We start from the raw sequence: 13,976 nt of genomic DNA, 5'->3' as shown, positions 1-13,976 counted from the left end.
CCAGCTGAATAGCTGTACGTGGGCCAGCTGTGGCTGAAAGGTTTGGGCTGATCTGGGCAAGTGACTGACAAATTTAATAAATAAAATTTAATAATACTCTCAGAATCTTGTCAGCAGCCAAGAAAAACTGAACTGAAAACAACAAGACTTTCCGTAATGGAGAGTCGCATCGAGTATCGGCGTTGGACTAGATGTGACCCCTTTGCAACTCTGCAATTCTATGATTCTATAACTCAAGAGTCGTTAGATTTGCAAGCACGAACGGTGCTTTTTTATTTTTATTTTTTGCTCCTCCTCCCAGTCTATTAGTGTGGCGATCCTCCGTTTAATGCTCTTCCCACTAAGAAAGGAGCGGAGTCTCCATTTAAACGCCACCCACACGCTCTGCAAAATCTGCAAATGCCGACGGCGTTTCTCCCGCGCATCCGTCACCCCGCACATGGCCGCAGCTCCGTTGAGAACCAGAGATGTCGCGAGCAGCCTCGCTTGCTCCGGCTTCCCTCTCGGGACTGCGTGTGACCTCACCGTCCGTCTCAACCAATAGCAGGCAGCGGCGGCGCATTCGAATGGAGAGTTTCGGAGGCGCCGCAGGAGGACGGGCTGTTGGTCGATCTTCTGAGGACAGGTGAGTCCCTGGCCAGGTATCCTTCCTCCCCGCCCTCCGCTCAACTGTCTCCGAGAGGTCACGCCGTCCCTTTCCCCCTGGGCTTCCTGCTTTAAAAATGCGGGACGCCTGGTGTTTTTGGCAGCGGAGAGGGCCGGTCTTCTGCTTCCTGCAGTGTAGCCCCTGTTTAAGGAAGGGGCTCCTTTGCTTCTGCCTACTATTTGACGCGGAGAGAGGACGCTATTCTTGCAGGGACTACTAAAAGCTAAGCATCGTTTACTTCAGCGGATATTCTTAATAGGTGCTCTTCCGCCCCGCCCGAAGGCACAAACACTGTGCAGCCCCAAATACTTGCTTTTAATCCTTTTCTTAAACTTCAAGTCAGATATTTCCTTGTCACATTCACTAACCGATTATAAAATCCCCACCTCACCCTGAAATGGAAGAAATATTCACTCTATACACAGACTATAAACTTCTCTACCAGGTGGAAAGTACAATCATTCTCTACATACCCTGCTTTTATTTCCCATTGCTTACTTAAGGTGGCTTTGTAGTTTTAAAACAACAGTAATACACATGCACGCACACGCGCGCTCACACAGTGTGTATCTTGCTGTTTCAGCTCCCTGCCTGTTGAAACCTGCAGCAAGCATTAGAAATATCACCAGAAAGAAGTTGCCTGATGGAATTTGCTAGCTTCCCACCTCTCACCTGCAAATCAAGGTTCAGTAGCTAAGCTGAAATGTCTTCCACCACTTCACTTGGCCAGTACTGTACTTACTCCACTTTGCACTACCCCCCCCCCCAGCAGCTGAGGCTGAATATGAACAGGATTTGTATAAGTTTTGAGGTGGAGAACCTGAATTGGACTGATGGCTGGACGTGGGCAGGAAGAAAATGGGTTCCTCTTGGCAGCTTGACACCCGTTTTCTCTGGGTAAAGGATTTACATGAGATGGGCAGGAAAATGTTATTTCCCTTTGGCAACAATATTGCCAAGTAATGGCAAAGGCTGGGTGGGGTTAGAGATCAGTGACAGATATTTTAGTAATGCTGTCTATGGACTTCTGCTTCAGAATTTCCTCCCCTCCAGCACCAACTGTCAAACACTGATTTAAAGTGATGAAAAAGACCTATGTAAATAATGGCTTTAAATCAAACCATTATCTTAAAACTTTGAGTCATGTAGTTTGTGTGCCTTTTTTTGCACTGTATTATATATACTTAGAAGTAAGGAACAATGTAAAAATGGCTTTCTGTATGCATACAAGGAAACCAAGCAAGGTAAGATGTCAAAGATCAAGATTCCTATGTTCTGCATTGTAAGCCAAGTACTCTGAACTTTCTTGAACAAGTTATGTTAATGACTGAGCAAAACAATTATCCATGAGATGGAAAGATGCTGTTATGTTTTTAATTCTAAATATTCATAATTTGCTGCAAAATGTGTAATATATGAAAGTAAACTATTTTGTTCCCATTTATCCACCTTTACCATAGAAAGGTAAGAATAAATTCAGTTGTCTTTGACAGAGTGATAATTAACTGAGTTTTAAGAGAAGTATAAAATGAATCACTTAAGTTATTTTTTAAACGTGGCATTTTGTGTAAATTCAAGTTTAAACAAAATGAATTTGATACTAAAATATTTAAAAACCTATTTAAAGTAATTATTTTAAATGTTGATTTATCCTTCCTACAAGGAAGATTTTACCTTCAGCATAGGTACGGAAATAAGGTCTAGTATATTACCCACATGACAATAGTTGAGTATAAATAGAAAATAATAATGGTTTCTTTTCTTTTCTTTTTAACAGATCCCATAGTAATACATTCTTTGCTGTAGAGAAAATAAGATTACAAGTCAAGTATACTCTTCAGGAAGAGCTTGTATGATAGTTTCAGTCCTGCAGTTGCAGCTTGCTTTAGGTCACAATGCCTATTTATATTGTTCCTAAGAGAAGCCATATTAGTGCACTTGGTGGTTCTTCACAAAAGCATCCTCCAGAAAATGTCATTGCTAGAAACAGGTTTGCACAGACATCTACATCACACACACTGGAGAACGAGGGAAGCAATCCTCAGTCACAGTCCCTGAGTAAGACCAAAGAAATAAATACAACCTATGTGCTTTCAGCCTGTAACAAACTGGCTGACACTTCAGATGCTCCCATGACTGAAGGCAAGCTGACACTCCAACGAAGAACTGTGACAAGCAAAGAACAATCTGATACAAATACAACACACAGCAGTGAAAATACACAAAGGGAAAAAAGATTGACACTGCAGCGCCGAACAAGGCCTGCATCAACTGAGACGCACAAAACAAATATTCATGAAGCCAGAGCAGAAAAAGGAGACCCTCTTCCCCAGAAGAGTGGCAAAACATTGTTTCCACCAAAAATTAGCAGCAGTGACCCTCCATTTGTTAAGACTGGCCTTTTGTCACTTCAAGGCCTCACAGATGGAAAGAGAAATCCTGATATGAAAAGTAACGTACCTTTTAATTATAATGGTCCAAGTGCTACTGGTAGCTACACACCTTTACGATACAAGACAGTTGTTGGTGATTCTCAGAGTAAAAACAAAGTTCCTAGACCATCACTCTTAACAGTAGGAAAACTTGATGAAAGGACGTCTATATTAAAACTAGCTGAAAAGCGTAATTCCAGTAAGGAAAATGGAACTGAAAGTCTGCAAAATAGCTCTATTAAGAATGAAAATCTGGAAAAGCAGAAGACACCAAGGAAAGGTTCAACAGAAGGAATGAAATTCACCCCCAGATGTGGAGCTGTTCAGCATGCCAAGACTCCTGCTGCCCCAACCACAAAGAATAAGATTCTGTGTCCTCAAACAATATCAGCCAAGAAATCTGGTACTAATGAATTTACTCTAAATAGAAGGTTGCAAGAAAATACCACATATACTCAACAAACTGCTTCGCAGACAGACGATACTCTAATGCAGAACATATGTGGTAAAGAAGACCCTTTCAAAATAGAAAACAGCAAAGTGACTGTAGCTGTGAGAATACGACCCTTTAGTGTCAGGTATATAACCATTTTTTTGGACTAATATATGAAAATATACGTTACCATGATATTGAGTAGCATAACATGCTCTCCAACCACTTAGATATATTACCCAGTTTAATTTCCGTTGTGTCTGTATACAAACTGCTGTGCTTCTCTTTACTTCTATTTTCCACTTTATAAGGGATCTGTGTGTTCTAACTAGGGCTGAGACAATTTAACAACTATATGAAATAAATAAAATGGGATAATAGTTGATACTTCATTGTCTCAGTAACCCAGTGTCATCTTGCAAGGGAAGTTAACCCAATTCCCTTTGCCTAATTCCTCCTGGACTCCATTTTAATAAACCTCAGATTTGGGGGGAAAGAGTATAGTCATATCCAGCACTGTTGTTCCCTTGTGCAGCAGACTTCTAGTTGTGCAACAGAACTTGTCATTCATCTTCCCTGCAGCCCACAAATCTACTCCAGGGGGTTGAAGGACCCTCTGGGGCACAATTTGAGAGGTCACTCAAGAGGACAGGAAGGGGAAGTCCTGTTGCAAAAGTGGAACTCTGCATGCACAGTAATGTACAGCTTTTTGCCCCCTGTATCATTTTTTTTAAATGCTATGCAGCACAGTGGCTTTTGAATTTTTTTATCAGTTTTCTGATTTTTAGGCAACAGATCTGCAGGTGCTAGTTTTGCATTTTAGAAACTGGGCACTTGCAATGGAGTTTATATTAGTAGTTAATTTAGTCTTTGATCTTGGAACTACAGTATATGTTTTATCAAAAATATATAAATTATTTTCTTTGGCTGTTTTACTGTAATCCTGGATTACAACAAGTCCTATGGATTTTGGTGTTTGTTACACATGTTAGCATAGGAGCCTAAACAGTATATTTATGAATTATTTTGATCTAGGTGTATTTTGTACATTAGTTCTATGAACGGCTGATGTAGTATACTGAACTTCAATACAGTCTATTTCTATGCTGACATTTTACATATAATGAAATTTTAAGAACTTTTAGGGAGAAGATTCATATAGAAAATTCATATGGCTGATGCACAATTAACCTGAAGACTGTCACATACTATAATGATTTAGTTACAACATGAATTAGACAATTTAGATTAAATTTGGTTTACAAAGCTGAATGTGTTCAGTTTTTTGTCGTCCCTCACCCCCTATAACTAACATTTATTTTGTGCCTTTATTCAGAGATAAGAATGAAGAAACATTACAAGTGGTTTCCATGACAGGGCAAGAGACTGTTGTGCACCATCCAAATACAAAACAAATCTACAGTTTCACTTTTGACTTTTCATTCTGGTCTTTTGATAAATGTCATAATTTTGCAAGCCAAGAGATGGTGTATAAATCCCTGGCAGTACCTCTCCTAGAAAGAGCCTTTGAAGGATACAACACCTGCCTTTTTGCATATGGACAGACTGGTTCTGGAAAGTCATATACGTAAGTTGGATTGGAAGTGTTCCATTTCTGTTGCTGTTGATGACACCCAATACATGTTGTATCCAGATGCTTTTTTGTTTCATGTTTGTTTCTTAAGTAAATGAGATTATCATTGAAATGGATACACTTCTTCAGATACACTGAAACAGTCGACTTCTGTTTCAGTGTATCTGAAGAAGTGTGCATGCACACGAAAGCTCATACCAAGAACAAACTCAGTTGGTCTCTAAGGTGCTACTGGAAAGAATTTTCTATTTTATTGAAATGGGAGACTGACTTGAACGAAGCCAAACTAACAGTATAGAGAACATTTTATTTAAATCTCTCTGAAGAAAATTATGTTAAGTGAATGGAGATGTTTTAAACAGAAAAAACACCTATCTTCAGGACTGTGATTATCTAGTGCTTTAGGGTAACAGTAACTAATGGACTAAGATCCGAATCAGGGACTTCCTGGTTCAGATCTCATGTATGCTGTTAATTCACTGGGCTCATAAGAAGCTGTCTTATACCAAGACAGACCATTCCAGTGTTTCCCAAACTAGCTGGAAAGCTGGAAAACTAGCCTAGCTGTTTTTGGACTACAATTTCCATTATCCATGACCACTGGTCCTAGTAGCTAGGGGTGATGGGAGTTGTAGTCCAAAAACAACTGGAGGACCCAAGTTTGGGAAATGCTGATCTAGCCCAATAATGTCTACTACTGACAGCAGCTCTCCAGGGTTTCAGGCAAGTATCTCCCTCAGCCCAACCTCTGGATGCCTGTTTGAACCTGAGACCTTTTGCATGCAAGGCAGTTGGCTCTACCGAACTTCATTTTACCTTCACTAAAATGGTGACAGTAATGTTGGCCTACCTGGCAGGGTTGTTGGAATAATGGCTGAGATGACACTGGTGAAGTGTGTAGAAAGTTCTAGATAAACATGAGGTATTATTATAAATAATATGGATTTAATATCTTCCCCTAGTAACTTTATGTTGTAAGCTGCCCTGAGAACTGCAGACGAGGTGGTATAAAAATGTAATAATTAAAAAATTAATATGGAGTTAGGTGACCAGAAGCCACACGATAGCCAAAGCTTACCATATGGCATGTGGATTTTCTCAACTTCAAACCATGCAGTTAAGAACACCACAGTCAACTGTCCCCTTTCCTATCTAATCCGTTTTTAGAATCTTTTTAGATTTTACAATATTATGCAGAAATGTTCTTCTAGTTGTCTTTTAAAACTGGTACCCCCTTGTGTATTAATTCCTGGTTAGGGAAATGTGAATGTTGTATTCTGCAGTTAAAACCCGAGCCTATAATTGCAATATTTGTCATTACAGTATGATGGGATTTGATGATGACGAAAGAGGAATAATACCAAGATTCTGTGAAGATCTCTTTACTCAAATAGCAGAAAAAGAAACGCAACAGGTATTGCTGCAGCATTACTTTTCTTTCTGAACTTATTGAGGCTGCTCCACTTTCTTTGACTGTTCCCTCTTACATGACTTTGCACGTCCAGTTGAGAACTATCTGCAGCACTTTTTGCGTATTTGCAAGTATACTATTTGTTCATAAGTTTCTCCAGGCTTTGACATGCACGCTGCACTTTAGTATGTTTAATTGAGTAAATTGTTTCCTATATCTGCAAGCCAGTTTGGTGTTTTGGTTTTGTTGTATTATAATCGTTATAAGACCTAATACTTTTTTTTGTATACCTTGTACTACATGTGATTGCAATGATTTCCACAGTGGCAGCAGTGCTTTTTCGGAAGTATCCTGCAAGAATTGCATGGGTTTTGTGCACTGGGTGATAAATGTTGTTGAGCTGATTGGCTCACTGCTTTTATTGAGGGCAGGCATGTGGAGGGGTACAGAATACACACACACACACACACACACACACACACACACACAAATCGATATTCATTCCCTCAGGAGTGATTGAACTGGGTAAAAGCCAACCCTGAAATTTGCCCCATCCTTGTGGCTGCTTCATTCAACCCATACTCACCAACAGGGTGGGATTTCATCACAGCTTCCATGTGGCTATGTGTAGGAAGCAAATTGCCAGAGCAACATATTTCTAAAGTACTTGATATTTTTGTGGGTTTTGGGGTTGTTGTTTTTTTACCATAAAATAAAACCAGAAATCAATATGTGCAGACTACAGCTCCTCTGTTGACTAGCAAGGCTGATCTTACACCTTAATAACTGTTGATATATTCTATTGCTGTACTGTACTGTGTTTCTTGGGTCTATGGGCAGCAATAAAGCTGTTTTTTTTTTATTAGACTGATTTTCATCTTGAGATGAGCTATTTTGAAGTCTACAATGAAAAAATTCATGACTTGCTAGTCTACAAAGTTGAAAATGGACAGAAGAAACAGCCTGTAAGTAACTAATTACATTCTGCACATTGATGTATTGTTGGTGTATAAAACAGTAACTCTCTGGATGTGGGCTAGTCTCATAACCATAAGGAATTAGATCCTTTCTGTTCTTGGCTTTACAAACATAGAAAAAGATGGGCATCTGTTCAAAGGCTAAATGTGTGAGCCTCAGTGAAGCTATATAGGGGTGCATATAGCTGCTTTCGATCCCGGCAGCATTTCTGCTGCACGGCACTCTCAGCCCCATATGGCATATGGGACTTCCAGATGGCCATTTAAAGAGCTTCTACTTTGAATTGCAGACTTTTAGTTTTACCCACCTCTGTTTTGTTTTTATTCCCTGTTTTTGCAGGTTTTGCTTCTTAAGCTGTGCTTGCATACTGTTTTGCCCGGTGTGATGCTTACAGTGAAGAGTTTTTATTGCTCTTCATGTTTTTTTAAAAATAAAATGTATCATAAAGATGCATTCTGTTGTTTTCAGGGTTTTCAAAAGTTAGTTTGTGGCAAAATAAAACAAAAAAACCATTTTATTTGTTTGTTTACTAGGGTTTTCACATTGTTATAATAAAACACTTCAGCCTCTTATTTCCCCTCTGTCCCCATGCCCTTTTTAGTTTTTTCATTTGTGATGTCCAGTTGTTTGGCACATTATTCAGCACTCAGGTTCACATGTGCAAATATGGATTAGGATGCCAATGTCACTGCTGTTCTGGGGTCCCAGATTAGCAAACACTGAGTTGGAGAAGTTTCAGTCCTTCTACTTATGGATAATAACTTGATAGATAGTTCCATAAATGTGCTCTAAATCTCCGAAGCTTTTGAAGCTGATCAACACTGACTTTTCTGATTAACAGCTTCGTGTGAGAGAACATCCTATCTTTGGACCCTATGTGGAAGACCTGACTGTGTAAGATTTTACTTTATGATTTTTTCTACAAATGTCTGCTGACTTAAAATGGACTTATTAGTTACTCACATAACAAGAAGCCTGCAGTCAAGGAATTTTGCTGGGTTTTTCAAATAAATTGTGAAATTAAGCCCCAACCAAACCTGCTATTGACTCAACTTTTTCACAGTTTTTTCACAGTACTGTATCATATCTCATTAATTCCCTGTCCCTCAGTTCTGTGCTTTCCCCCAAAACACAGTTTCCTCCCACCTACTGTCCTCTCAGACTCATTTCCTGTTCCATTGCCTGTCCTCCAGTCTTCCTTCAATCCCCCTTCCACTTCATTTTCTCACTCAGTTTTTTGGTCCTTAATCTGCCCCATGCAAACAATTCTCCTCTTCTGTCTTGTATTAATCTCAAATATATAGTTTGCCCTTTTCTTACAAATGGGTAACTACAAATATTCTGATGCTAACCATTCTCACATTCTGTAACACCACCTCAATCGTACTGGAGGTGTCACCACCACAAGCAAAATATAATATTGATTCTGTTGTAAACTCTGTTGAGCCCATAAGGAAGTGTGGGTTTTCATTTCTTCAGGTGTACATACTTGGACCATAATACTGCTAGAATTGTATGGTAAATCCATAATTTCTGAGGTTTCTGTAGGCTTCATTGAAGCTTCTTGGTGAATAATTCTAAGCTGAATGGTTTGTAGGACTGGGTCTGTGACTATATGCATAGAACTTGTTTTCCCCCCTTCACAAGAGATAAAAATTATTATTTTTCTTCTAGGAATGTTGTTAGCTCTTACTTGGATATTCAGGTAAGGCTGTTGTTGTATGTATCAAAGCACAAGACTTTAAAAGTCATGTGTAAAAAACTGATTTCTACATTTCAGTGATGGTAAATAAGAGATTATAGAGTAACTGAATTCTTCCACACAAATAAGTATTGAAATAGTTGAACTGGCAATTAGTTCTTTGTGGTAGATGCACACGAAAGCTCATACCAAGAACAAACTTAGTTGGTCTCTAAGGTGCTACTGGAAGGAATTGTTTTATTTTTAATTCCTCACCCCCCCCCCCCGACTACGGCAGACCAACACAGCTACCTACCTATAACTAGAACTTTTGTTTTAATTTATAGTATGTTTAATTGTCTGATGTATATCTCTTAATGCTAGAAGTATCATTTAAATTTAAACAAAATGAAAAGCCACCAACCAATTCTGCCATAAAATCAATGTTACCAATACAGTTGGAAACTGTTGCAGCTCAGATAAAAATGTCTACTCCAAAATAATGAGGACTTGGGTAAGCTTTTGGGTAGTGATTTGGCCATTTCTTCACACTTAGTGCAGTGTGCAGAGTTGTGCCATAAAAGACAGTATAGCCCCTTGCTTCCCCATTGACTTCCTGTCAGGTGTGTAGTGTTACAGAAAATCTTAAGTATTCCAAGGTGAGACCTTCCACACCTGCGCTAGAAGCATTGAGCTTCTTGCCATCCCCCAAGATACTGCTGGGGAAAAAACAGGAGTACAGCCACATGCAGGTCCCTGCATACAAAGACACAATATATGGCAAGCAAAGTACAATGCGTTCATCACAATGTACCCGCTATTATAAGACATGTGGTACATACAAGTGGTACTCCAGAATCTTCAAAATAAGTACAATTAATGATATATTTTCATTATCTCCAGCACAAGGAAATTCTTGGAAGCGGCAGAGCTGCTGTAGCAAACAGGACTGGAGCCTGGTGATCACAGTTTCAAAGAGAAACTCCTTCTTCAGCCTGTGAAGTTAACAAGGTCCCACATCGGGTACAAGTTGGGGCAACTGCCGCTTGCTGGCTAGCTCTCTCTTCAAAATTGGGATCACTGGGCTCCAGTCGTGTTTGCTACAGATGCTTTGTACTTTGCTTGCCATACATTGTGTCTTTGTATACTAGCTTGAACCCCTGTTGTTGTTGTTTTTTAAGCACTTGCAATGTTAAGGACAATGTTTAAAACTGGAAATATTTAAGGATAAGAAAATTATAGACATGTACTATATAAGAAATTATAAAAGAACCAGGGGAGGGAATGGAGGGAAGTCAAGGGATCTGAGGAATCCCAAAATATGGATTTAATATGGTATGAAAATGTTTTAATTTTTTTATTTATTTTTACTTTAATTGCATCTGTTTATTATGGTATGTGAAGATAATGTTTAATTGTGAAAATTAATTATTATTTTTTTTAAAAGAACCCGTTTTTCTATTTGTGTATGTTTTCTACACAGCGGGTTACTTATTTTTGCACAGGATGAGTTGGTGGGAGATGTGTAGAATGCCTCACCTTGGAGTGTACAGTCCAAATACATGACTAGGAGAGCACAGCTGCAACCCAGTAGGGGAGGAAAGAGCTATGCTGTGAGGTGGAGCCCCTTGCTTTATTTATAGCAAGACCCTACTACTAGCAGCAGCAGCAGATGAGTGATAGATTTCAAAGGATGTGTTTATTTTTAATATTTCAATGCCCTACTTCATTTTGTCTTTTTAACTTAATGACAGCTTGAAAATCTAGATAAATCATGTGGACTCTCCTTCACTGGACATTTTTAAGCAGAGGTGGATGGCCATCTGTCGTGGATGCTTTGGTTGAGATTCCTGCATTGTAGGGGGGTTGGACTAGATGATCTTCAAGGTCCCTTCCAACTCTACAATTCTATGATTCTATAAGTGGCTTTTGTGTGTGTTAGCACAAGCTGTTCTAGAAACATTTGTTTTGTTTTATTTTATTTTTAAAAAAACCTCATGGTGCTCACAACTGTTTTCTCAAAATTTTCACATCCTCTCTTTTTATCAGAATTGGCTCCAGTTAGGAAATAAACACAGAGCTACTGCTGCCACAGGAATGAATGACAAGAGTTCTCGATCTCATTCTGTTTTCACCCTGGTGATGACACAAACAAAGGTACTGGGCATTTTGGTTTGCTTTTAAACTTACTTTTTATAAAATTTTGTAATGCAGGTCAAAAACTCAACAAAATTATTCACCCCCCTCTCTTCCCTTTTGCATAAAGGGGAACATTTTTATTTTTTTTAAAAATGTTGAATAATGCAGCAGAAGTTGAGTAGAAAATTCACTTATTGATATAAAACCTGGGAAATAATGGTTTTGATCCCAAGGCACCTGGCACAAGTGGAGAGACTTAATTCAATCATCAACAAAAGTTGTTTAATCTTACAAATGAACGTAATTTTATATATGGGCAGAGTGTCTGGACACTATGCTCCCCGTTTTTCTTTATACTTTTGATTTCTACTGTAAACATAATGAAAGCATTGGCTTCCTATCGATGTGGTTGCTAACTTGTTTTATGAAGTTTTAAATGTTAGAGAACTAGAGCAGGTTAAGAAGGAGATTGTCTAGGTTTCTTTTTTTTTTAGGTTATACAAATATTCATGATAATCTCTGGCTTTGTTTTTAAACTGTTCATAGACTGCAAGTCAGGTATAGCACAGGAGCATAGGAAACTCTCTTATACTGTGTCTGACCATTGGTCCATCTAGAGTAGTACTGTATACACTGACTGGTAGCAGCTTCAGAGTTTTAGGCAGGACTCTCTCCCAGCCCTATCTGGAGATGCCGGGGATTGAACCTGAGACCTTCTGCATGTAAGGCAGATACACTACCACTTACCTATATCACTTCCTCGCAAGCTGCATCCTTTCCCAACTTGTCCAATTGTAGTCATTTCTTTATTTTAGACAGATATTGTGGAAAAGGAGGAACGTGAACATAGAATTATCAGTCGTGTGAACCTGGTAGACCTTGCAGGCAGTGAGCGCTGTTCTACAGCTCAAACCAGTGGAGAAAGACTGAAGGTAAAATGTATATAAGGTACTCTGCCGGGTCTTATATTCTCAGAAACTGGGCAACTGTCCAGTGGAGCCACCTTGTTAATCCCGACACCAAGCAAATCGTACTGCAACACAACATGCAATGTTGTGGTATTGAACTTGAAACACAAAGAAGAAGCTAGTCTACCTAGTTCATTACTAGTCCCTTCTACACCCACAGCTTCCTGGCACGCTATCCCGTTACTAGATCAGATTCAATAAGAAAAAAAACTATGGGCCAGTTCAACCATCCTGGGGCCCACATTCACAGGACAACCAGCCATGGGTTCTGACTTGACCTGACCCCAGTTATGTTTATGGTTCTTCAGTAGCAGCTCCTTAGAATACAATGGCTGGGAAAGGTGACACTGTGAACTGATATTGGGAAACCGTAACAAGAGATGTGCCAGATTTCAACTTCAATATATATGCCCCCTGTTTATGTGCATCTATATAGCCGATTGTAAAATACTATTCTTCAGGAACAAATGTGTGAACTAGATTGATTAAGCATCTTCCACCTGTGCACACTTTAAGACATGGAATAGTTGTATTACAGGTAGTGATTTGGGTATTGGAATACATAGATGGTGAGGTGACTAGTAGAATGCCTTAGCTATATTTAGGCAAATTATTTATTAATTTATCATTTATTAAATTTGTATACCGCCCTATACACTCAGGTATCAAAATAATTAATTGTAAAAGTGGCCCAGAATTGAATACAAATGATGGGGATGTCCCACGCCTCTGAAATGAATGGCAAATAGAAGTAGATATTCCTCTGCCTTGTGCAATACTATAACTGGGTTTAGGCACCTATATTGTGGGGCCTGTAGGAAAAACTAGGACATAATATGTTGATGCTATTGACTGTTTCTCTCCTTCTCAATATAGGAAGGTGTGAGTATAAATAAATCCCTGTTAACTCTGGGGAAAGTTATTTCTGCACTGTCTGAGCAAAATCAGAGCAGGAGGAAGGTGTTCATTCCATACCGTGAATCTGTTCTTACGTGGTATGTATATTTTGTGTGCCAAAACAGCTTTTTTAAAATAAAGCTTCATTTTTTTGTAGTAATCCTTTCTTGGCAGCATTGAATTATTATCAAAGTTAATAGATCTTCATAGAAACACAGCCATTAATCGTAAAAAATGGAATTAGATCCAGTTATGTCCCACATTAATCAAACCACTCTTCCCCCTCTCCACCCATTCATTTTGGTTCTCTGCTTTTCTATTTCCTGAAAATGGAACTGAGCTAATTTTCAAAGTGATTTTGACTGATGCCGGAGGGCATAAAACTACAACTGGTAGAGTACATTTACTTTATTCTCAACTGGTTATTCTTGCATATAGGGAAAAAAATGGATAATGCCTTAATATTTGGCGCCTATTTCCACTAGCACCTTCGGCTAATATCTGTGGGAAAGGCACTGCTTTTAAGCCAGCTAGTGCTTAGATTTCTGAGTTGTGAAGGCCCCCCAAGACATTCCTTTCTTCAGCACTAGGGGTGGTTGGGTGTGGCATGCATTCTTTGGCCTGGGCTGCACTGTTTCCTGAACAAGCCCTTGGGAAACAGCCCAGGCCAAGCTGAATGAAGTACACAGAAGTTTTGCTCCACTTCTGACTTTTGTTGTAGCCCCCCCCCCCCCCCGCAGCTTTCTCAACACTTTGGGGAGACTTCCATAGTTCCAGTTGCAGGTAGGTAGCCGTGT

At 39.2% G+C, this 13,976-nt stretch overlaps 1 protein-coding gene across 3 annotated transcripts in view; it reads left to right on the top strand.

The window, feature by feature from the left end:
• Positions 1 to 2,425: 2,425 nt before the first annotated feature.
• KIF14 (kinesin family member 14) overlaps positions 2,426 to 13,976 on the top strand; it is a 29,638-nt gene continuing 18,087 nt past the window's right edge. For 2 of the 3 annotated variants that reach the window (XM_033151444.1, XM_033151441.1), the window contains exons 1-9: positions 2,426 to 3,656; positions 4,848 to 5,099; positions 6,429 to 6,519; positions 7,383 to 7,481; positions 8,336 to 8,388; positions 9,169 to 9,199; positions 11,225 to 11,332; positions 12,130 to 12,246; positions 13,159 to 13,277. In XM_033151444.1, the coding sequence (XP_033007335.1) occupies positions 2,542 to 3,656; positions 4,848 to 5,099; positions 6,429 to 6,519; positions 7,383 to 7,481; positions 8,336 to 8,388; positions 9,169 to 9,199; positions 11,225 to 11,332; positions 12,130 to 12,246; positions 13,159 to 13,277 (1,985 nt within the window). In that variant the 5' untranslated portion in view covers positions 2,426 to 2,541. The remainder of the gene's footprint in view (positions 3,657 to 4,847; positions 5,100 to 6,428; positions 6,520 to 7,382; positions 7,482 to 8,335; positions 8,389 to 9,168; positions 9,200 to 11,224; positions 11,333 to 12,129; positions 12,247 to 13,158; positions 13,278 to 13,976) is intronic. The other variant, XM_033151443.1, reaches the window with a different exon arrangement.

This window comes from Lacerta agilis, chromosome 6 (genome assembly GCF_009819535.1).
Source record: "Lacerta agilis isolate rLacAgi1 chromosome 6, rLacAgi1.pri, whole genome shotgun sequence".
Taxonomy (NCBI): Eukaryota; Metazoa; Chordata; class Lepidosauria; order Squamata; family Lacertidae; genus Lacerta; species Lacerta agilis.
This window is presented reverse-complemented; position numbering and strand designations above follow the sequence as displayed.